The 23397-nt window shown below is 44.1% G+C and overlaps 1 protein-coding gene across 1 annotated transcript; it reads left to right on the top strand.

Annotated features, from left to right (window-relative positions):
- Window positions 1-454: 454 nt before the first annotated feature.
- LOC144144960 (uncharacterized) lies at window positions 455-22896 on the top strand. The gene is made up of 5 exons (XM_077676460.1): window positions 455-610; window positions 6082-6215; window positions 10265-10335; window positions 21690-21773; window positions 22699-22896. The coding sequence occupies exons 1-5, from the start codon at window positions 509-511 to the stop codon at window positions 22878-22880; spliced, it is 573 nt and encodes a 190-aa protein (XP_077532586.1). The 5' UTR covers window positions 455-508; the 3' UTR covers window positions 22881-22896.
- Window positions 22897-23397: the final 501 nt, after the last annotated feature.

Raw genomic sequence — 23397 nt, 5'->3', positions numbered from 1 at the left:
AGCATTGAAAAGGAGAACCATCTGTCTTCAATTCCCGGCCCTGCCAAGCGTTTCTCCAGAACTGAATGTTTCCTTGAACTGTCTACGCTGAACTAATTTTGAACGCTGAGTTAACAGCTGGATAGCGTTCGTCATCGCGTGCGACTGGTTTGTTTCGGCATAAGATATTTTTGCATTTCAAATCCTCCACTGGAAGAAGAAGGTACAAAATGACAGAGAATATAAGCGCTGATTTTGAGCTAAACCCAATAGTCGTTTCGAGAGAACAAGTGCAATACAAATATTACTGCTGCACAAAGAACAAGATGACATTTTCTACTACCTTCTTAGAAATTCCAGCAATTCAATTAGAAGATAAAAATTGAATTTCTGGAATTATATTTCAATGTCCCACAATAACAATACCACACCAGGTGAACCTAGGCATAAAGTACTGCTCGAAGCCTCCTGCCAATGTTTAGAAGTTTGTAGCCTCCGGTCAGACGCACTCCTCCAGCTCCAAGAAACAATGTTCTCCCTCGGGCTGTCTTCTCTCTCTTGCTTACTCCTGGCAGCAGCTGCTAGCGCCTACATATGTAGCGATTTCACCAGGAAATGCTCCGCCGCTTCGGTAAGCACCACTAGTACGTCAAACAGAACACTTGCGACTAGCGCGCATTTTTTGATATACAGTCGAATATATTTATTTGCAATCGCAACAAGCCGCCACCTCACTTCGAGATAATGAAATTTGTAAGTAATGAAAGAACACAATAAGAGTGCCCAACGATTGGGAAACAGTAATCAATGGCAACATTTTGAGGCTTGTAAAATTTTGTTATCTGTGCCTTCCTTCTCTTCCCAAAGGCGACAGTCAAAACATTTTGCTCTAAAAAACAAAAAGTAACGGAAAGCATCATCTTCACTTTATCAAATATTGAAGAAGCTACATGCGGCATTTCATCCGGCTAAGAATTCTGAGAGAATTCTGAGCGATGCTATATTGAGTGGTGACGCCTAATGGCTACACTACGCGCACTTATCATCATCGCCTTCCATTCAGAAGTCATTATCACCATTTCCGTTCTCCAACCATGATAGATCGTGGCTGGAGAATTAAAATGGTGGTAATCAGTTCCAGCTTAAATGTGATGATGATAAGTGCGCGTAGAGAATGATATAGTGAGCATCGACTCCTAATTCATACACAATGCGAACTTATCATCATCGAACCGTCGCGGTAGCTCAGTTCCTAAGGCGTTGTGCTTCTGAGCCGATGGACTCGTGTTCAATTCCCGGAAGTGACGACCGCTTTCATGATGGAGGGTAAAAGCGAAAACATCCGTGTGTTCGACAGTTCAGCCCCCGTTGAAGATCCCTAAGTGCTCAAAATAATTCGGAATCCTCCACGACGCAGGCCTCATCCCCTGCGTAGCCTTGGTGCCTTAAACCTCATAATCAATGAACGTATCATCGTCGTCTTTCATCCATAACTCATTATCACCATCTTCGTCCTCCAAATATGACCCTCCTAACTAATAAAATATGCGCACGTATCATCATCGCCTTCCAGCCAGAACTCACTTTCACCATCTTCGTTCTCTAATAAGTTCTGGCTGGAATGCTATGATGACAAGTGCGCATAGTGTACAAATTAGGAGTCACTGCTCAAAAAAACGTATTCTTTCTTAAGCAATGAATGTTTCATGTTGGCCAAAGAATGGCCGTCAATCTATTGGGACAGAGCGAGAGAAAAATGAAGTAATAGATGTAAAACGAGGAATGGTGCAGCGCTGTTTGCACCTCTGGCCGCGTAGTTGCTGGAAGTAACGTCGTGCCAAGGTGCTGGTGGCGCTGTTTTAGCAAGTGTTCGCGCGCCCAGTGAGCGTAACAGTGTGTGTTGCATTGGCTATCAAAAGGCGCTGTACATACGCCCAATAGCACGCTTCTGAAGTGGACGAAAGTGTGAAAGTGAGGCCGATGCTGAAGTTTGGGAGGCACATGTACCTTTGATGCTGATGTGAGTGTATACAATCAATACATGGGTAAACGAAGAATAAAAATAAAATAAAAGTTACAAATCTTTGATGAAAGGTGAATGAAGCTCCTGTACAACTTCCAAAATACGTCCCAAGTACACAAGGGACACAAAGCAACAACACAAAGATCGACGCAAAAACATAAAGGCTGGTATTGATAAGGGTTTATAAATGACCCTTACTAACTAAAGGGTATACTAACGCATATTCTGGGGCCGTACGTCGGCCGGTATACTTCACAACACTGATTGCCTGAAGAAAACGAATATTCTGCCGCCAGACGCACGGTTCACCGTTGAAAGAGCGAATGCGGGACAGCCGCGCTCCGGCCCGCCTCCTTCTGAACACCAACTGCCACAACGATACGAATTATTCTTTGGCTGGTCGCTTGCCCTGCTTCGGCTGAACAACGCTGCCCGCAACAAAAAAACGGATGCCCTGAAGCCGTACTTCGGCCGTTCTCTTTCCAAACATCGGCAGCCGAACGTGAACTGAATATCTGGCAGCCCGGTAACTGCCGTTGTGCGTCTGAACACGGGCGACCGGAGAAATACCGAAGCGCTGGTTGCGGAATGTTGGCCGTTCATTGTATGACCAGTGGCTGCCAGAACTTAGATGCTGGCCGTACATGCCACAAAACGGCAAAAGACAGCCCGATCTTGGTACACACTTTCTGTGCCACCTGGCCCATTTGAGGTACATGTTTATTGTGTGACAGAAGGTCATGGTGCTTGAAGCAGCTGGCTTTGGATTTTGCAGACACGTGGAAATCCCAAGATATGTATCCTCCTGCTCACTTTGCTGTTGAGAAACCGATCATGTAAGTTTAGACTTCGGAAATGTCAGCTCCAGGGGACCTTCCAAATTGATTCAGCATTGTTCGACTTCCTACGCGAGGACAGAGCAAAATGACATCGAGTTACAAAAAAATCACATCGAGTCTGATTGCCGCGCATGAGACAGCAAGCGAAGCCCGAGTGTCAGTACAACGACGGTCGATGAACCTGAAGCATGCATTTGACGTTTCAGACTCCCGTAAAAAGCGCTGTCTCCTGCTACGACTGTACGGCGCCGTCGGTGATACGTGCCCTTGCCCAAGTATATGTGGACACATTGTTGTTCAAGCTCTCGTGGAGGCAAGATGGCAGTGAAGGCAGTTGCACGCGGGCTCTGAGAAATGCCTCTTTAATAAAGAGTGAGTTTTAGATCTGGCAATAAAATGCTTCTAGTGCGAAGAGAAGGAACATAATTGAACACATACTTACAAAATGCATTTGTTGCTCGGTTCAGCAATTTCATCAAGGGCATGTTTAAAATTGTGTTGTTAGGCGAAGCTAGCAATCATCTATTTGACAGCTAGAGCTTTTACATAAGGTTCATGTGCTGCATTTTCTATTCACGATTAATTTCGGGAAATTTTGGTCTCCTCCACTTCGCTTTTAGTATTTTAGAAGGTACGATCATTTGCCCTTTAAATTGCAGTCAGGAGTTTACTACAGGCCACTCTAGTATAACCTCGTAATGTAGTCCCATTTAGTGCTGTATAGCTACAAAACTACAAAAATGCTGCAACATGTTTTTGAAGGCTGTCTGGAAAACTTCTTTGGCTTCAATTTGGCAAAGTTAAAAAACAAAAAGATTCCCTTCTTGTATTGGTTTCTAAATTTGAACAAATGCGCGACAAAGACGGAATTCTGTGCGTTTTTAAATTAGCCTTGCTTATTACACAAGCACAAGAGGGAGTGTAGAAAAAAACGCGCAGAGGAATAATACTGTAGAAACCGACCTCCCTAGCATGTCTATAGGCTGATAAACGGAGACCGCTATTTTCGCAATTATGAGAAATATGCGAAATCTGATTTTTTTATTATAAAGACTTTTAGTGCAACTCTAACCAAGTATGCTAACCAATTTGGCAATGCGCAACGTCTCCACAGAAAAAGATGATTCGTCAGTAGCTGCAACAGTTTCTGCTTTGATCTGCAGAAGCTTGGAATTTCGCGCGACTTGTACAATGCACCGGACATCCGAGCCGGCTTTGGATGCTTTTCGGCAAGCAAAATGTGTTTTAGAGAACTAGTTCCAGATATATTTTTCACTCGGGACAACAGACCATATGGAATGTTTTGTCAAAATGTTTATGTCGACCCGACAAGCCCGTCCCATCTCTTTTGGGAAAGTGCCTCAACCCGTATCTGTACTTTTCAATACAATTCAAATAATCAAAAGCTTATTATGTGGATTATTGTTCACGAGCGTAAGGCATGTGTTCCTTTTTTTTGAGAAGTATATAACTTCAGACATTTGATGACATATGGCTCCTTCGTTTCGTGGTCAGGACGTGACTAAAATTCGTACGGTGTTGAATGTGTGTCAGTGTTCATCTTCTTTATTAAGCATTGAAATTGTACGCGCTAACCTTTCGGCATTCTTTCATGAGCGGTAGGTTATGGTTTTGTACCACTAAACACTGCAGGTAAGGGCAGTTATCTCTATTGCACGCACCTGTTATCTCTGCTTTGTTTGAAGACAGCTGTTACTAGTTGACGACGGTGAAGTTGCATGAAGAATCTACAACCAAATTTCGCATGTTAGTACTACATTCTTCTTTCCGGTCTTCAAGTAATTTTGGCTAACCGACTTTTCTTAAGCTCTATAGAGTGCTGGATGGCATGCTTGCGCCAAAGGCTATTCGCTCAAACACGAAAGACTATAAGGTGGTGGAAATAAAACAAATCCACTTTCACGTATGTGAACCCATTTGACAATAAGTAACATTTCCGCAGAAAACGATGATTGGGCAATAGTTGCCACAGTTTGTACTTAAGGTATGGAGTTTTTGATTTGCAAACTATGCAGAGTTCAATCATTCAGCCCCCCATGCAAGATCTCGTTTTTTGTATCACTTCAACTAAAAAGTGGAATCCTTTCACCCCTTCCAAATTTTAATGAAGGCTGAGCTGAGGAGTACCAAGGAAGCACCCACGTAGTACACTGCGGAGGCCATGTTAATGTGTTTTTTGCACTAGTTTAAATGTAGCTTTGAATCAAGTCTGTAAATATTTGGGGAACAATTCCCGTATTTCTGCAAAGCGAGTGCCCCTAGTCCCTGCTTCTGCCGAACATGAGTAGCGCCAATGCGAACGGCTTGCTACACCTTCAGAATCCCACAAAATTGTGTTTGGGTCCCCTCCTCATATACCATTAAAACATGCATTGTGCTGTAGTTGTCTCAAGAGTCCAGTCTGCTTTTGACCCCAGGGTTTCGCAGAATTTTAGAATCTTGCCGTGCACTGGTGTCGGAATATTGTCGCTGCAATTCTTCTTCATCCTCCTGTTCCAAGTCTCCAGCTTTCTACTCACATCATACTCTAACTTACTACCTCTACTCGCGAAGATGGCAAGAGTTTGAAGGCCTGACGACGGGGCTTCGAACAGAGACAGCAGTGCCAATGCTGCGCCACCGCACCGATAGCGCTGCCAGCTTGATGCTGCGTTTAGTTTCCCACTGTCCGGGCACGCTGTATCGTTCAGTATTCTTCTGTCACTATGTACAAATTTACTGCGCAATTTTCTGCGAGGAACATCCCATTTATTGCACACGCGGTAGGCTTTTGAGAATTTTACAATCTCCCAGCTGTACACCACATAAAATGAAGTGCAACAAAGGCCTGGCCTACAAAAAGGAAGAATGTCTTAGGCAGTGAAGATTGGCTTGGACGGCAGCATGTAATGTACCTGATGAGTGCAGTAGGGGCGCAAATGTGATGCATAAAGCCGTCAAAAAGGCGACAAGCCAAGTAACTCAGGGATCGGTTTTTGCTTTAGCCCAGTGAGCACTTCACAGCCTACGACTAGGTGAAACAGTGTCACAAAAAATTCTGGGTTCAAAATGCAATGCGATGACCCTGTATTCAAGCTTTTAGAAAAGTAAGGTAATGTACGTTTTTAAATACAGTGAACATCAACAAGTGCTGTCATTTAGGATGATTTTGATGAACTTAGTCGTGAGGATAATATTGTGTAAAGTACCCCCTTTAACCACACCGTTTTGTGCATGGAGGTGTTCAAAAACTTCGGGAGCGGATTTCGTCTAGCATCGACCGCCCAGATTCCAGCCCTGCGGGAGCCAGCCTACCTGATGCGTGTTGGCCCTGTCGGCTTGGGAGGTGTGACATTCCGGCTTATGTCTCGAAGGTAAAGTATCGGTCTAGATATTTATGCCCTGGACTTGAATTAAAATATGAGTGTGGCCATATTAGGAAAATATACAAGTATTTATATATTATTTTCAAACAAAACTTGCGACAATAAAGAAATGTCCTAATATTGTCGTAACATATTTCCAGAAAGTCTATTTTAAAGCTCTATTCTTACCACGTGGCGAGCTAAAGCCGCGCCAGAAACGCCCGCCTTAAAGTTGTTAGATACGAAAGTATGTTACGACCTGCACGTATCGTATTGTACCAAGGTACTTCATTTTGTTTATTGAATAGATAAAAAGTATTTCAATTTTCCTTGCTAATGTGAATCATTATGTCCATCGTTGATGGTATATTATATCTTACCTTATCATAAACACAGAAAAGAAACTTGAAATTCGTGAAGGTGTTCTGTAAGAATTTCGATGTCGCAATAATTTTTCATTCAGGGCGAGCTATACATATCTTATTTTTTTCTGTTACAGCAAATCGCCAATATATAGTAGTCGGGAGTTTCTCGTAATGAAAGCCACATCTCAAATAGTGTTAACGGACTCAGCAAATTTTTGTTTAGATGTCAGGATCTTTTTACGACCGGATCACAAGGATTTGAGCTTTTTAATTCCCTATTACTTCTCGTCTGCTAAAAGCACAAGTAGAACCGGATATGTGACCTTAACCTCATATTTCTACGGCGACTAGTCTTCGTGGAGGCCTCCTCGGCCCAATATAGGAATGGCAAAAAGATATAAAGAGTTAGTTCTCACTTTCCGCAGTTTTTGTTCACCGTGGAGTCCTACACAAAAATTTAGGCCTGCTGTCATTGATCGCCCCTACCGGGAGGCTGTGGTAATAGAAAAGTGGCCGAACTACTCAACTTTTAAAAGTATCCCAAAACAAGTTTTACAAAAATTGGTGTGCTCCAACGGCTGCATATGAATTTTGAAGTTTTATCTGAGTGGCTCTCTAGATAACTATCTATTACATAGAACAAATAGCGGTAGTACCCGTCCATGCGGTGGTGGTCCACAGTACAAATTTCACGAATGGTATAAAACTTAAGTTATGTCTTACTTGTCGCAATTGCGTAGTTTGCCATGGAGTTATACGCAATTTATCACTCGTGCGTGTTTTTAATACACGGTCTCCTCCCGGACGCATGTAATTATATGAAACCGCTGGCACTTGAGCTTTATTCGAAGTATTCCGAAACAAATTGTATTAAGATGGTGTACTCAGAGTAATACGTACTAAGGGGAAGTATCATGTAGTAGGCGTAAAAATAACCAGGACTCCAAGTTTTATAATAAAAAAGACTGGCTCCTAAGGGGGGCGTGTGGTTGCAGAAATACCCAACATATGGCGAGCGCTATGCCCCATGGGGAAATCGAAATGAATTTCTTTTGATATGAGTGCAACTTTAAAATTTCCGCAGGCTTGTTTACGAGAGCGTTAGGAAAACAATTTTTATATTGGTTTTCTGAAAAATTTTTGGGGAGCATGTATACCGATATAAGAATGGGCTGATTCATTATTGAGAAATCCGTAAACACAGGTAATTTACCCAAAATCCTTGTTATCCCTATTACATGGCTGCTACGGAAACATTTTGTGAAACAGTGTTGACATGTTTGTATCGGTTACAGGATATGCAATAAAAATGCAATGCGATAAAAACAAAAAATTCAGGAACTAATTTTAATCTTTTCTAAATCTGAGAGGGGTGTAATGTTAAAAATTGACCAATATTGAGCCCCTAAACCGCAGTAAAAATGTGCTTGTCAAATTTGAACCTCTCCAACCAGCAGTTTGAGTTGGCGTTCACATCACATATTAAGCTTTTTTGGACCGTCATGGCTGCTAGCTTAAAAAATTCTTTAGGCCATTTTGGTGGCGTTGGAGGGCGAATCCCTGAAATTTTGTGCATTTCATTGAGTAAGTGTTATCAGGAAAACCTTATTCGATAAGTGAACTAGTAAAACATTTATTGGAGAATCATTCATAACAGTCATTGTGTTCCCAAACCAGCATTGCCGGGATGCTTATGGTTATGGCGAAACCCTAAAACTACTTTTTAGATATTCTTAACGTCTTCACATATCAGCGAAAACAACTTCGATATGTGAACGGGTCAGCGAGATAATGAAACGTTTTCGCCAAGACAATTTGACAAATTCGACTAAACCTGAGAGGCAGTCAGTGAGTGAGTCAGTCACTCAGTCGGGTACTTCTTTTTATACGCATCATAGAGTTACCTTATAAACTAGAGAAGAATCTGCCACTTGAGTGTATGGGGCTCATATCAAGGCCGTCTGTGTCGTTTTGGGCCACCATCAAACCGTACGCTCGCGGACGTTTCGTCATTTGGTTGGATAAAAACGTTTATGTGACCGCAAATTCATACTCAGTGGCACAAAAACGCAATGAAGAGAGTGCAATTGTGTAAATAAAAACAAAAACACGATGTATTAATGCCAAGGAAATTGAAAGTAAAGCGTATTCCTTTTACTGAAAGTCTGCAGGAACAGTTGTACCTAGTATTCTGAAGATATAGCTGGTAGTCAAAAATCACGTAAATTCTGGGAAAAGTGTCATTAAAGACTTTTGTTTTGCCAATATCCAAACTGGTTTGAAAAGATCAGAAAGAAGTTTTGCTCGCACCTGTAAAAACGTCGTGTTCGCGGTGTTTCTTTCATGTTTTCGTAACAGACCATCTGCTACAACTTTAACGGCGGCAAATTACCCGCTGAGTCAAGATCTACGGGTTTGTGTTAACATAGGTACTGCTACTTCGAAAAAGAACCGGGAAGCGCATTCTCTTCACAACAAGCTAACGTGTCTAAATTGTGGGTTTGCCCTTATGTAAACATGGTGGCGCTCACTCGACGGCACCAGTAGCTGTCTTAGCATCAGCTAATGGAGCGAATTTCGAGAGTCTAAGCAAAGCGAGAGAAGTGAAGCGATTTGCAGACATTTTGGCGACTTCGTAGACATAGCAGTGTAGAGTGAGGGAAGGAAACCCAAGAGGACGCTTAAAAATCCGATATTCATGTAAAGCCAGCAGCTCTGGCCCTACCATAAGGTCAGAACCACCCACGCCGACATGGATTACCTGACCTAGTTTCCTATCTAGTATACTTACTAATAAACTCTATGACAGGTATTGATAAGATAGGCTCGTACAGGAGGCATGTGGATCCAAAAATTTCTAAAAGATAACGACCGCCATGCTACGCTGGATATTGGAACGGCATTCCAGAATTTAAACCACCCGCTTTACGCTTTACATACTTGATGGGACAAAATACTGGAACTTGTTTGTGAAGAATATTATGGGAAACTTGGATAAGCTGAAAGAAATCGAATATATGAACTCGCTGAATTGGTATTGAGGAATGCGTAAAGTCGAGTAAGTTACCGAAATTCCTTATTCTCCCTATTTCATTGCTGTTGCGGAGCAATTTTGTGAAGCAGTATTGAAATCTTTGTACAGCTACCTAGATCGACCAAAACCTGTATGAATCACGACGGGTCTGCGATAAAGACAAAAATGGGTAGAAGCATTTTATACCTTTTCTACCTCTTGCAAAACTGTAATTTTTATATTCTTCAGTAATATTGATCTCCTAACTCACAGTAAGAATGTGCTTGTGAAATCTCAACTTTCTGCAATCAGCACTTGGCTTGGCTTTCACACCAAATGTTAAGCCTTCTCGGCCCGTCAAGGGTGCAATTTAAAAAAATGGTTTCGCTTTAATGGTGTCACAGGGCAAAATCCTTGAAAGGGATTTAATGCTGTTGTACGAGTAACATTTATTAGGAAAACCCGATTAAATAAATCAATTATTGAAACATTTATTGGAGAATCATCAAGCCTACACATTTTATTCCGGAATGATATCACCATTTCATAGGGCTTAGTTTTACTTATTATAAATGTACATTTTCTTGTTCTAAACTGCCTAAAATATAAAATGCTCGTTGGCCTACCAGCCTTTGTGAGTAACTGCCGATGTATAACATGTTTATTCCATTCCGGCACAGCTCGACTGTCGGAACCTCCGCAACACTATTTGGGCACTCGGATACCTACTTGCTTCGTCACACGAACAGTGGTAAGTGAAATGCTTAACGTGAAAGTCTCCGACCCTTCCTTATTTTGCCGCAAATGTCCGCAGAACACTTTAAACCGCTTGCGCACAGCGGCATGGAAAGGTGGCCCATGCGTTTTGCAAAAATTAACATTTTCTGCTAGTTCTCTTCAGATAAAATTTTAGAACTTCATGTTTCGAGGTTCTATTGTGAGGAACGAAGATTAAGTACAGAAAAGCGTTGTAAGGCGCAGAATATAAAAGCGCACGCCTGGAAATGTAAGAAGTAGCGCAGGACTAGGTTTCTTACGCGGGCTATGAAACTTAGTGTGGTATAGACGCGTATTTTACGCACCGGCAGCTGGCCTCACTGCTTCACTCCATAGCGCTGTCGGCTTCGACAAACAAGCCTATCTCGCCGGCGTGGAACACCGGGTGCTCTGTGGCGAAAGGTATATCCCCTCGAAAGGCCACTCGTCGTAACCGCCGTCGGGATGATGAGACTAGTGATTATGCTGCGTCAGTATCCTCACTAGATGCACAAAGTTTAATAACACATCAACAGAAGGTTCGACTATACTTCTGTCTTTTATATTTTTGGAACTTTTAACGTCCCTTTTTAATTCCTACATTGAGTATAATAGTTCTCAGTTATGTTTCTTCTGGACATGCACCTTTGAGTATGTAGAGATGAATCAAAAACGCACAATCCCACTCTGAGAAGCTGAATAACCACCTGAGCTAATTGTAGGCATTTGTTGGCCCCAAAGCCATCTATTCATCGAAGATGGCATCCATCCACTACCTTTGGCTCTAAGTCGCGCAGAAAGCCACCATTCACGCAAGGTGTAGACGCCGTAACGTTGTTGCAGCATGACGAAGTCGAAGCGTGTGTGTGCTCTCTGCTGCGCCGACCCTGCACAGGAGAGTCGCATGCCGCGCACAGACCATAACAACGTGCGCAAAACTGCAAATAGAGTTTGCGGAGCAGCACTGAAAACAGGCTTTCCATCATGAGGCAACCAGCGGTGTGCGACCTTGGTAATCAGAAACTAAACTCTGGGGAAGCTTATACAGGAAATATAGCTTCAGCAGGCTAGTAGAGACGCCGAGGTCTTGTCTTTCGCTTTCCGCTCTGCGATGTCGGATGTACCCATGGCATCGCGCTTATACTTAGGGTTCGCGCCTCGATGGTGATCACTGGTAGACTCCTTGCGCCACGTTTCCGAGGAGTCAGAGTATCTTTAAAACGAAACCTCTACTATGCTACATGTTTCAAAATCGTTCATCGCGCCGCAAGGACATTCAGCTCCCGGTGCGCAGGCTTCGGCCTTCTTTGTTTTCTTATCGCTTCTCTTGATCGGAGCTTCTCCGCATCGGTAACGTGCGACTAGTCGAGGGAAATGGCAGGGTCGCCTGCACCTTGCCACCCCAGCGCTGACTGCGCTGTATGTGGGGGAGATGCAGCGCAAAAAAAAAAAAACACGGGAAATGGCGAGAGTCAAAAGACTGACCTTCAATCTCCCCGGCGGCTGATCTTACAGAACAAAGGCTAGGGATGAATACCATGCTCCACACAAATGCACTGCTTGCCGGCGGCTTTGCGGGCGCATGTGTACTCATTTTCTCTATCGATGGTGCCCAGCAGAATGAATAAACAAAATATGTTCCTTTGGAAAGAATCCAACTCGTCATGCGGAACTGGTCAGGAAAGCCAACTTGTGAGACTGCGTCTCCTAAGACCTATCGTGGTGTCGCGGGAGTAGTGGCCACACGAACAAGTAGCTCCAAGAGCTCGTTCTTGATTGTTAAAGCAAGCATTGCTGCTGTGCACGAGGTTTTTTAAAAAAAGATACAGGTAAGTGGGCAACACATTTTTTAACGTAGAAAGATCGGTGAATATATCACTGCGCCTTGTTAAATTATTTGAAATGGTAGCTGGATTAAAACTTGTGGTACATGAGGCACATAAAAAGTAAAAAAAAAAAACGGTACATGTGATGCAGTACGCATGTTGTGCATAAAATGAAGAATTATGTTTATTGCGCTTGTTTAATACATTAGCTCAGACGCGGACGTACCCGCCAATGTTGCGAGGAGGGTTGACTTGGGCATCGCTGACGTGCTCAGCCAGGATTCGCGCAATGCGTCTATACACGATGTCCATAGACGAAGTGATGCTGGTAATCATATCATATTCATAAAATCATTAAAATATCATATTCATAAAATCATTCATAAAACAAAACAAACAGCAAAGTCCGCTTAACGGAGACCTGAGGTACCCCTGATATGACATCCACATGTTGCAATTTTTTGCCATTCGGGGCAGCTCTTTGCCTTCTTTTCGACAGGTACTCCTTAATTTACTGAATATTTATTGAATTTGATGAATATAATACATTTAGTGAATTTATTTCATTTTATTTTAATTAATGTATTGCCATAAATATATTACCAGGAAAGCTTTTAAATTACCAAAGATTGCGGAACTACTATAAAAGTTTTGTTTTTTAAATCAAGGAACACACGATCAATGAATTACTGCGCGCAAGCAAAATGGTGTACTAATCCAGTAAGCTGAGTGACACTGGAGAACCCGCGATGAAAGCCTTGCTGCACCGTAGCCAACGAAGAAAAGGATTCAAATAATTGATGACAGCAGAGAAAATGTCATGTTTACGATTTTTGCAAATTACACTTGTTAGCAACACCGGCCGATAATTTAATGGTAACGATCGAGGCCTATAGTTGCGTTAGGCGCTACATTTGCCATCTTCCAGTCGCGTGGTAACGCGCCTTCTGGCATGAACTTCGTAAAAGTATTACGCACATATTTCAATACTCATTTGTCTCACATGAAAAGCGAAGCGGTTGGAAGGTTATCAGGCCCCGACGCAGCATTCACGTTTAAACCCTCCAGCAGAAATTGAATTCCACGCTGTTTAAACGCACTGTCATTCATAAGGACCGAAGCATAAGAAGTAGGATAAACTATTTCATTAGAGTAATTACGATTTGAAAACACCTAGTAAAAGTAGAAGTTAATAATTGGGCATATCAAACAGGGTCTTCAATAATATTTCCGTCAACTTCATAAGCGAAACAGAAACCTTGTCATGTGTACGTTGTTTAATAACTTTCCACGGGTCTTTCGTCCGGCACGTAATATGCGTGTGGAAAGACGCGAAAAATGAAGTATTTCCATCCTTAACAACTGTTCTCATTGCATTATTTGTTTGAACGTAAGCGTTCAGATGCTGGTAGGGAAGGTTACTTTTGAAAACTCCTTAAGGCCGAAGCCTTTTATCTGCAGCTTTCCGCACTCCCTTTGAGACCCGGGGCTTACTGTGACTTTTTCCTGGAGTCAGTATCCATGAAGGCACATGCAAATCACACAGACAAAATCGTAGCATTAAATACATTTCACAAAAATCGGCAGACAGTGATTCGGATAACGTTTCGAATATATTTTAGCGCGTTCTAATTATTCCGATATTGAACACACACGTGGTCTTTTATTACTGTATATGCGTCTAGGAGGGACAACGGCTATATCACCATAATCTAGACACTTTTAGCACAAAACCGCTTTATGATAAGTTATGCCTGGTGGAACAACCAGGGTACCCATTGAATCGGGCGTATTGATGAAAAGAGAGATCCAGAACATGGTTTCCTCGTGTGGTAACAGGTATAGTGCAAACATATTGAATATTTTTATCATTTCCCTACTTGATGCGGAGTGGCCTTTTGAAGTGTTCTCAATTTGTTTCCAGTTATATTAGGTAGAGTAAAATATCCATCTGGTACTAGATAATCCGCATTAATTGCTATTATAACTTCACAAAGCTAAGACAGGAATTTAACTGGACTTCCTGGCGGCCTGTAAAACGATCACAACTTTAAAAAGTTCCCGTTTTTCAATCTCAGCTGAACCTATATAGCTTCCCATGTCCCTGTCTCTATGTCACTTAAACGAGAGCAGCCCGTATGATGAAGTGGCATAAATACGCCGTAGCCGTGTCGATCTCGGTCTTTACGGTTACACACATATTCTGCGGGAAAAAACTTTGAAATCACTTATGCGTTCCATTCATGATTCAGAGCCAAGAATCACCTACGGCTTTGTTATGTCACGTTGGGAGCAGAAATCACCCTTTTTGTTAGTAATCCTCCGGCAGGTAAATATGAAAAATGACAGAGCAGGGCATTGCGATCGTATCCCGCAATCCACCCGTACAGCCGTCCCGCTACATTCATCATATATATACTTTGTTCCAATAAAGTGTGTTCTTTTTTAATTACCCCTGACCACTTCCCTTCCTGTGGCTTTGGCGTACTCCCACAGCAGTTTACGTTTCCATCTGAGCATGTGAGAAAAATCTGCGGAAATGCTGATTGGGGCGCCTTTCAGTTTCTTTGCAAACAGTCGCACACTTTGCCTTTCTTTGTAAGTTGGAAAATAAGCAATTATTTTTTTTTTTTTGGAAGTGGATGACCCCTTTCCGCAGACCCTTGGCCAACCCCGAGAATGAAGGGAGAGAGATCAAGCGCACGCTATTCAATTGCGTGGTTATTTTCCTGTTCGTCAGTATCTTCGGCACCTTAAAAAAAACAAATTACATCTCCGCCCGTGATTCTCGAGGTCATCCACCTTCAATATTGCCGCGAACCATATACGGGTTTGTTGATTTATTGTTTGTTTTTAATGCCCCGCCGCGCCCGGATCTGTTATTTGTGTCCCATGCGAAGCGCGTGTTCCATTTTTTATTTTTATGCCGCATGGGCTATCTCATTCAGATAAGCAGAGTCTTTCGCCCTAACGCCGCTAGCCCAGAATAATCTTCTGTGATCTACAATGTTCTGGATGTGAATCGACGGTTCCAGAAACTCTCGCGCAGAAAGAGAAAAGCCTGCACAGCAGACGCCGCGGCATTCGATCCTGCGACGCTCGCCGACGCGAGTCACTTTGTTGACCGCTACTTCGCCGCCTCTGTATTCTTTTGAGCACCACTAGCACCCTAGCACCATAGCACCCCTTTCTCCTGGAAAAACGCTCAAGAAAAAGCATTCTGCGAGCTGAAACAATGCCTCCAAAACCCGCCCGTGCTCGCTCATTTCGACGAGAACTTCGAAACGGAAATGCACACGGACACCGGTGATATAGGTAGGTTTGGGGGCCGTCCTAGTCCAAAAGCAAAGCGGGTGTGAAAAGATAATCGCCTATGCAAGCCGTGGTCTGTCGAAGGAGGAGAAAAAATATTCTGCCTCCGAAAAAGAGTGCCTGGTAATCATATGGGCCATTTCAAAATTTCGCCCATACGTGTATGGTAGACCGTTCAAGGTTGTGACATACCTCAATGCGCTGTGTTGGCTCGCCAATTTGAAGGACCCCTGTGGCCGTCTTGGGCGATGAAGTTTGCGCCTGCAAGAGTTCGACGTTACAATCGTCTACAAATCCGGCAGGAGACACTCCGACGCCGACTGCCTGTCCCGCGCCCCTGTCGACCCACCACCACAAGACTCCGATGAAGACAGCGCGTTCTTCGGGGTTGTTACGGAGAGCGACCTAGCCGCCCAGCAGCGTGTCGACCCCGACTTGCGCGTAATGATCGACTACCTCGAAGAACGAAACATTGCCGTGCCTAGAGCGTTCAAACGGAACTTACCTGCATTCAGCCTCAAAAACGCCGTTTTCGTGAAGAAGAATTTCAGCCCCAGAACGGGAACGAATTATCTACTTGTCATCCCCGCAGACCTTCGTGACGAAATTTTGGAAGCGTCCCACGACGACCCGTCTTCCGGACGTCTCGGCACAGCTCGCGCTCTTCTTGCCCCGCCTTACATCCGACGTCACCCACTACGTTCGGAGTTGCCGTGACTGCCAGCGACGAAAAACGCCGCCGACAAGACCCGCCGGATTTCTGCAACCGATCGCCGTCCCGTGGAGGCCCTTTCAACAGACTGGAATGGACCTTCTAGGCCCATTCCCTACGTCACGATCAGAGAACAAGTGGATTGTCGTAGCGACAGACTACATGACGCGCTACGCAGAAACCGCCGCTCTTCCGAGGGGGACTGCACAAGAAGTCGCCAAGTTCTTTATAAACCAAGTTGTGCTGCGACACGGAGCCCCTGAAGTCCTAATCACGGACCGCGAAACGGCCTTTACCGCGGAGCTGATGCAAGGAATCTTACGCTACAGCAACTGGGATCGCCGAAGAACGACGGTGTACCACCCCCAAACGAACGGACTAACAGAACGTCTGAACAAGGCGATTGCGGATATGCAGCCCATGTACGTCGACGTTGAACATAAGACTTGGGAGGAAGTGCTACCGTACGTCACCTTTGCGTACAACACAGCTATCCAGGAAACTACGCAGATGACGCCGTTCGAGCTTGTCTACGGAAGACGGCCGACTACGATGCTCGACGCCATGCTTCGGCATGTAGAAGACGACGACCTCAACGCCGACGTCCAAGGATACCTTCAACGTGCGGAGGAGGCCCGCCAACTCGCTCGAGTTTGTATAATGGACCAGCAGCTGGTGAATGCCGGCCGCTACAACCTCCGACGCCGAGTCGCCGAGTACCAACCAGGGCATCGTGTGTGGGTTTGGACTCCCATTCGACGACGCGGACTCAGTGAAAAGCTTCTGCGACGGTATTTCCGACCCTACCAGATTCTACGACGTGTTGGCCAATTAACCTACGAAGTGATCCCCAGTGGTGATTCCGGTACATCACGACGACGCACGCGACCCGAAGTCGTCCACGTGGTTCGCCTCAAATTGTATTTGGCAAGATGACGAACGTTTTTGTTGTTGTTTTGTTGTTGCTATTTGTTCGGACTGTCGTTTTATTTTAGCTCCGGGTCGATGCACTCTTAGAGGGGGGGGGAGTGTAATGCCGCAAACCATATACGGGTTTGTTTATTTATTGTTTGTTTTTAATGCCCGGCTGCGCCCGGATCTGTTATCTGTGTCCCATGCGAAGCGCGTGTTCCATTCTTTATTGTTATGCCGCAGGGGCTATCTCATTCGAATAAGCAGAGTGTTTCGCCCTAACGCCGCTAGCGCAGAATAATCTTCTGTGATGTACAATGTTCTGGATATGAATCGACGGTTCCAGAAACTCTCACGCCGAAAGATAAAAGCCTGCACAGCAGACGCCGCGGCATTCGATTCTGCGACGCTCGCCGATGCAAGTCACTTTGTTGACCGCTGCTTCGCCGCCTCTGTATTCTTTTGAGTTGTTAGGGGAGCACAAGTTCGCTCCAATAAACTTGTTTCTCCTTCAAGACAACTGCGTCGTCCTTGGCTTCGTGACAATATCAATGCCTGCACTCTTTCGTCCTGTGCTTCACAATTTTTCTTAGTTTCGAAGATGACACTCGGCAGCTACCTGGGCTTCGAGATACCTTTTTATTTTTGTGTCTTTTGATGCTTCAGCCCGGACAAGGCCTCTTCGTTATCTGTGTGGCTTTGCTCAATATGTGAAGGTGCCCTTTTAATTTATTTTTGTTCGCTCAGGAGTGTTTTAAGCAGTGCATTAGTAGGGCCACGATTTAATTCAACTTCGGCGCATATCATCAACAACAGTAGCTAAAATGCAGCACGACGCAATGGCGAGAAACGACAACGGCAACGGTACGTGGATACCCTGCAGTTACAATGCGCGCAAACACTCATGAAAAGGGTAGGGGGTGCAACAGGCAATGCAAAAACAATCATCAAATTTCTGATATTTGCTCAACTAACCTGCGTCAAAACCAGCAAATGTTGGGAGCGGCAGCGACGTGGTGGCGCCGGATCCACTCCCCAGAGCTTGACTGAAGACAAGCTAGCATTGTAGTCAAATGTGTTGGTCCCTATTGCTACCTGGTACGCCGGCTGTTAGTGGGCACAGTGAAAAATTAGCGGCACTGCAGATTGAAGTGGTAGAAAAGCCAGCAGGGGACTCAGGTACTCATAAGCCAGGGCATCCATGGACAGAGGACGAGCGTCCTGAAACGCTGTCAATTTATTCGACCCTGGGGGAAGAGCGCATTAAGCAGCCGGGTACCGTTATCAAAAAGAGCAATTTTGTGGGCTGCAGCACTGTGGTAACGCCGGCTCTGCACGCCTAAATTATACTAACCAATTATTGTGTATAATACTTACGAAAGGAAAGATAATACATCCGGTCTGTGGGAGCGCCTTTTTGAGCCTGATGCTCTTTTTGTTAGGAGTGGCGTGATTTGATCATAGCCTGTACTTCCTCGCCCTTTCCAGCCAGAACCTCGTTTACAATTTCACGGGGCAATAAAATACAAGTGACTGAAAGCCACCCTCGCACGGCTAATTTTCCCTGAACAAATATTCGTGGCGAAATAGCCCTAACATAAGCCCCTGTTATTAGCATAACTGCAGGTGCTGCTGACGCTCTCCCCCGACTAGACAATGCTTGCGTTACGTTTTAAGTGTTCAAAAGCAAGTGCAGGTGACAGACATTACAACCCCTACTACCAAAGTTCAGCCGGAACCAAAGTACCATTGTACAAACCAGCTATGCACCCAAACTCATCACCTCTGGAAGTGCAGAGATTCAAACAAGCGCACAAGGCGCGGACGTTTCCGCCAATTCACCTTCCACAAAAGAAACTATCGTTCAGAGCCATACACACTTATACAAGAGGCACAGATGTACTACTCAATCCAAAATAGCGGGTGTAAAAAGCCTACTATTGTCGAAGCCAGCCCAGGCCCTTTAATGCCATTTCTCGGTTAGAACTTTCAGGGTTTGTTCACGATGTTACTCTGCACAGAATTCGAAGCTACGAAAAGCCACATTTTCGATATATCCCCTCTCGAAGTGGCATCGAATCAAAATGCCTGGGTGACCAGTTTTATGGCGAGTTCTTTGGTTATGGGCAAGAATATGATGTGTGGGCCGTTTTCTGAATGCAGTCTGTTAGTATATATCGAGTACAAACCCTCGTGCAGCCATCATGGTAAGCGTGGCCTGCAGTACGTGTAGACATATATAACAGATACAATAACCAGTCCCCGCCGCGGTGGCTCAGTGGCTAAGGCGTTGCGCTGCTGAGCACGAGGTCGCGGGTTCGATTCCCGGCCGCGGCGGCCGCTTTTCTGATGGAGGCGAAAAGCAAAAACGCCCGTGTGCACGAGATTTCGGCGCACGATAAAGATCCCCAGGTGGTCAAAATTAATCCGGAGCCCTCCACTACGGCGCGCCTCATCGCCTGCGTTGCGTCGGCGCGTTAAACCCCACAATCAATCTACAATAACCAGTGTGGCCAATATTTTCAACAAATGCGTATAAACATAGTTCCTAAGATATGTAGCTACTTATCATTGTTGTGTATTCAGCTGCGTCGGGCTAACCCACCTTTAAACGGGCAATGCAGACAAAATAAAAGCTTCTTCATTCGAAAGATGCCGTGTTTTATAGTGCCCCCAGCGCTTGTCCGGAAGCAAACAATGCGTGGCTTCTCCTCAAAAGTAAACGATTCAAGTTGAAATTTTGATTCTCCCCGCCAAATCGTGTAGTTTTGTTACGTTTGCAAAGATGTCGCAAGAGCAGGTCTTCAAGCAAAATCTAGCAAGCCATTAGGCTCGGCAACCCATTGCACAACCTGGGTTGCCGTCAGTCCTTCTGTATGGCACCGCGATACAGCGCAGCTTCATTTTGTACCTTTGCTTTGTTCTTGACTGCATTTGCACCAAGCTTGTTTTTGTTAAGGTAGAAACAATTCGTTTTATAAAACATGCTGTTCACTTGATAGAACATCTCGGGCTATCTCCACTAACGTGAAACCTGGTGAGGAGCGAAGCATGCAGTGCATAGGTGTACTCTGGGCGACTTAGCGTTTTTGCCAACGGAGAAGAAACCGTTGCAGGGGTGCAGGTATACAGCTTTACTTTAAAGTATTTTGTCCTTGAAGCACGAAGCACTCTAGCGCTAGGCATAAACGAGTGTCCTGGTGTGTTTCAAGAACGCGTTTTGTGCCAGCCCGATGCGTAAAGGAGTGTCCCGTGTTTTAGTAGCGTGAAAACATGAAATAAACGACGATTACGATGACAACGACGACGACGACGGAAGGCGCCAGCAGCCCCAGGCCCTAAATGGCTTTGTCCCTAATATGGTGACCTAAGACACCGTCACTTACAACCAATTGACAAGTATCGCCTGAGACAACCCCAAAGCGTTGCACTGCTGTGCAGTACAATAAGCATAGTGCGCGCAGTACCAACAGCAGTATGCATCGGTACTTCTTGGTTTACCTGTATTTTCGTAGCCTCACTGTTGACCCACCATTCTCGCTGTTATAACGTGCCTGAAAGTAAACGCAACTAGCTCGTTCTGCGAGCTTATCAGCACTCCCTAATTTGCGTCTGATTTTGCCAACCTCAGCCACGGAGATCTCCACTGACTTCAATGTCCGACTTCCGACGTCCAATGATTGGGATGTCAGATCGCAGACCTGGACATCGTAGGTTTTTTTCAGGACTAGGTCGCATCGCCGTTCCCTTTTCAAAAATGTTGCAGCTTAATTGACCGGATGATACATTAAAACTGGTGTCAGTAGGATTCTGACACGGGACTCTTTCGTATGAACCAAACGTTTGTTTTGTCGGTATGGCCCCTTTAAGTGTTGACCTTTTTGGCAAGATAATCCATAGGTGAATGACCATTCAACTGTTGCATAGTTATAGGTTGAAGTAATAGTTTAGTGTGAAAAGGTCTTCCCTCTACATTATTCTTGTGTGATAACCATTCCAAAATATAGACAACTTGTAACTCGTAATCGATAGAGATTTTCAAGTGGCTTATATAAAGTCGATCATACTAATTTGTTTGCCACAATCAGTTCAGACGTGATTTAGAATTTTCCCAATAATAAGGCTAACTAAACTTTTAAAACAATGTTTAAAAACTTGTGATTCTTTTAATGTCAGCTTTATCTGTAAGTTTCTATGCACAGGTACGGGTAAAATGGGGGCTTTATTCGCCATTCTACCAGTACCCCTTATTTGTTTCACAATGCGAAAACAGCTTGGATCACGGACAAACTATAGATAAAAAATTACTGTGACATGATTTCCACGGTAAACGCGCTCGTTGCAGACGGCCTATTTTTAAATGTTTATTCGTTTTGGTATGCCTGTAATATATAAATGTATCTAAACCAATACATATACTTACAAATTATTCATGCAAAGTTTCTTTGTGGACTGCCTTGCTTCGATTTCAGAGCCATATTATTCGTTTTTGTATGCCTGTAATATATAAATGTATCTAAACCAATACATCTCCTTTCAAATTATTCATGCAAAGTTTCTTTGTGGACTGCCTTGCTTCGATTTCAGAGCCATACTCCATGCAGATTATAAGAATTCCCTTTGCTGACTACAGGAACTGCTTCGTTGCGGACTATGCTCGTGCAGGCTTTGGTAAGAAAAATTCGCAGTATTTATTTAAAACAGCTATCAGGGTTTTCTGCTTCAATAACTGGTTTATTTCAGGATGAATAATTCACAAGATAAAACAGCAAGTTCGGAAGAGCCTACTTGATAAACCACGGCAATGACGCCCTCAAAAAAGATATGGCATTAACCATCTCATTCCACATGGATATGTTTGTAAAAGGGCTAGTTGCCCTGCATTATTTTACCCTAATCCACGAGGGGTTTGTGTGCTCTGTTGTGCAGCGTGCTTCATCATTTCAAAAACATTCACTGCGAACATCTGAGTCATCGAATGCCAGCCTCGCGATACCACCTCTATCTCGCCCAATAGAGAAAATGCTAAGGCCAAAAATTGAGGTCGCAGAAAAGCATATATTCTAACTTCAGGAGAAAGCCATACTAGACTTACACCATCAAAATTTCCAAAATACGTTACCTCAAATTTTGTCTTTTAACTTAACTTCTTACGGCACAACACAAAAGGTGAAGAGGCAACACAGGCGCATGTAACGAACACCTATTCAGTGAGATTTCACAATATTGGCGTAGACATTACTGTGTAAGACACGCATTCTTACCCAAATTTTTTAGTGAAGTGGCACAAACGTGGCTTCATCTTTTTTACAAAGCACGCATATAAGTGTTCGGCACGCTCGGGGGTATTTCTTTAGGTGTGGACGAACGATTCCAATAGAGCCAAACAAATGTTTTTTGGGGTAATTCGTTTCGCGTCCTTTAGCTTTAATTTCATTTCTGCAAAACGCAGTCGAAAGAAATTCAAGATGGCACACAAAGCCGGCATTCACAACCCTTAACCGCAAAAATTAAGGCAACAAAGCGGAATAGTTTGATTTGGACTGCGGCAAAATGGTGGAGAAAACGCAGTGCTTCCATAAGGTTTCATTTTCAGGCTGCCGGCTGTGGGTAAAGGAAACCGCATCTCCTCGCGCTGTGGCTCACTGCTTGAAAGCTATCGCCACGTTCTGCTCTGGGCCACTCTACACCACTTGGGACCAGCAATGCGTGCGTGGGTGCGGTTACTCCGAGGCTCAATGGTCGCAGGGAGAGAGTCAGCAAAAACGTCTTGAATAAACAATTTCAACCTCACCCCAATGTGTTACCTAGCTTACTGTGTACCATCTTTTATCAACCGAACCTCCGACAAAGGCCTCCAGGTGGTCTGTCGATGTGGTTGTTATTGAGCGGCTTGGACATGCAATCGCAGTTTTTAAAGTCAATACTTATTAGAAAAAGTGCCCACTATATCACGGCATGCGGTACTACTACACACACCAACGTGTTGGGCGTATATGACAAGAATGACTCATTCAATATATGAGAAGCGGCCATAAGAAAATATTCTACTTGAATGCCTTACGCCCCAAATGGCTAGGATGGTTTTTTAACGAAGATAAGATGCCGCACTTTCTATGTCTGTTGAGGGCACCAATAATGTTTACCTGCGTACGAATTGTAACCGACAGATTTAGGAACTTGCTATATCTCAAATATAATATAGCAAGACCAGTTTAACAAGTATAGAAGTTGGAAACCTGACTGAAGTACAATACTTACGCCACGTATGTGCCATTTTTGACAGGCAAAAGCT

Source organism: Haemaphysalis longicornis, unplaced genomic scaffold (genome assembly GCF_048455015.1).
Source record: "Haemaphysalis longicornis isolate Haplotype H1 unplaced genomic scaffold, Haemaphysalis longicornis Haplotype H1 scaffold_7, whole genome shotgun sequence".
In the NCBI taxonomy this organism is placed as follows: domain Eukaryota; kingdom Metazoa; phylum Arthropoda; class Arachnida; order Ixodida; family Ixodidae; genus Haemaphysalis; species Haemaphysalis longicornis.
The sequence above is the reverse complement of the archived record's forward strand: the minus strand, read 5'-3'. Positions and strand labels throughout refer to the sequence as shown.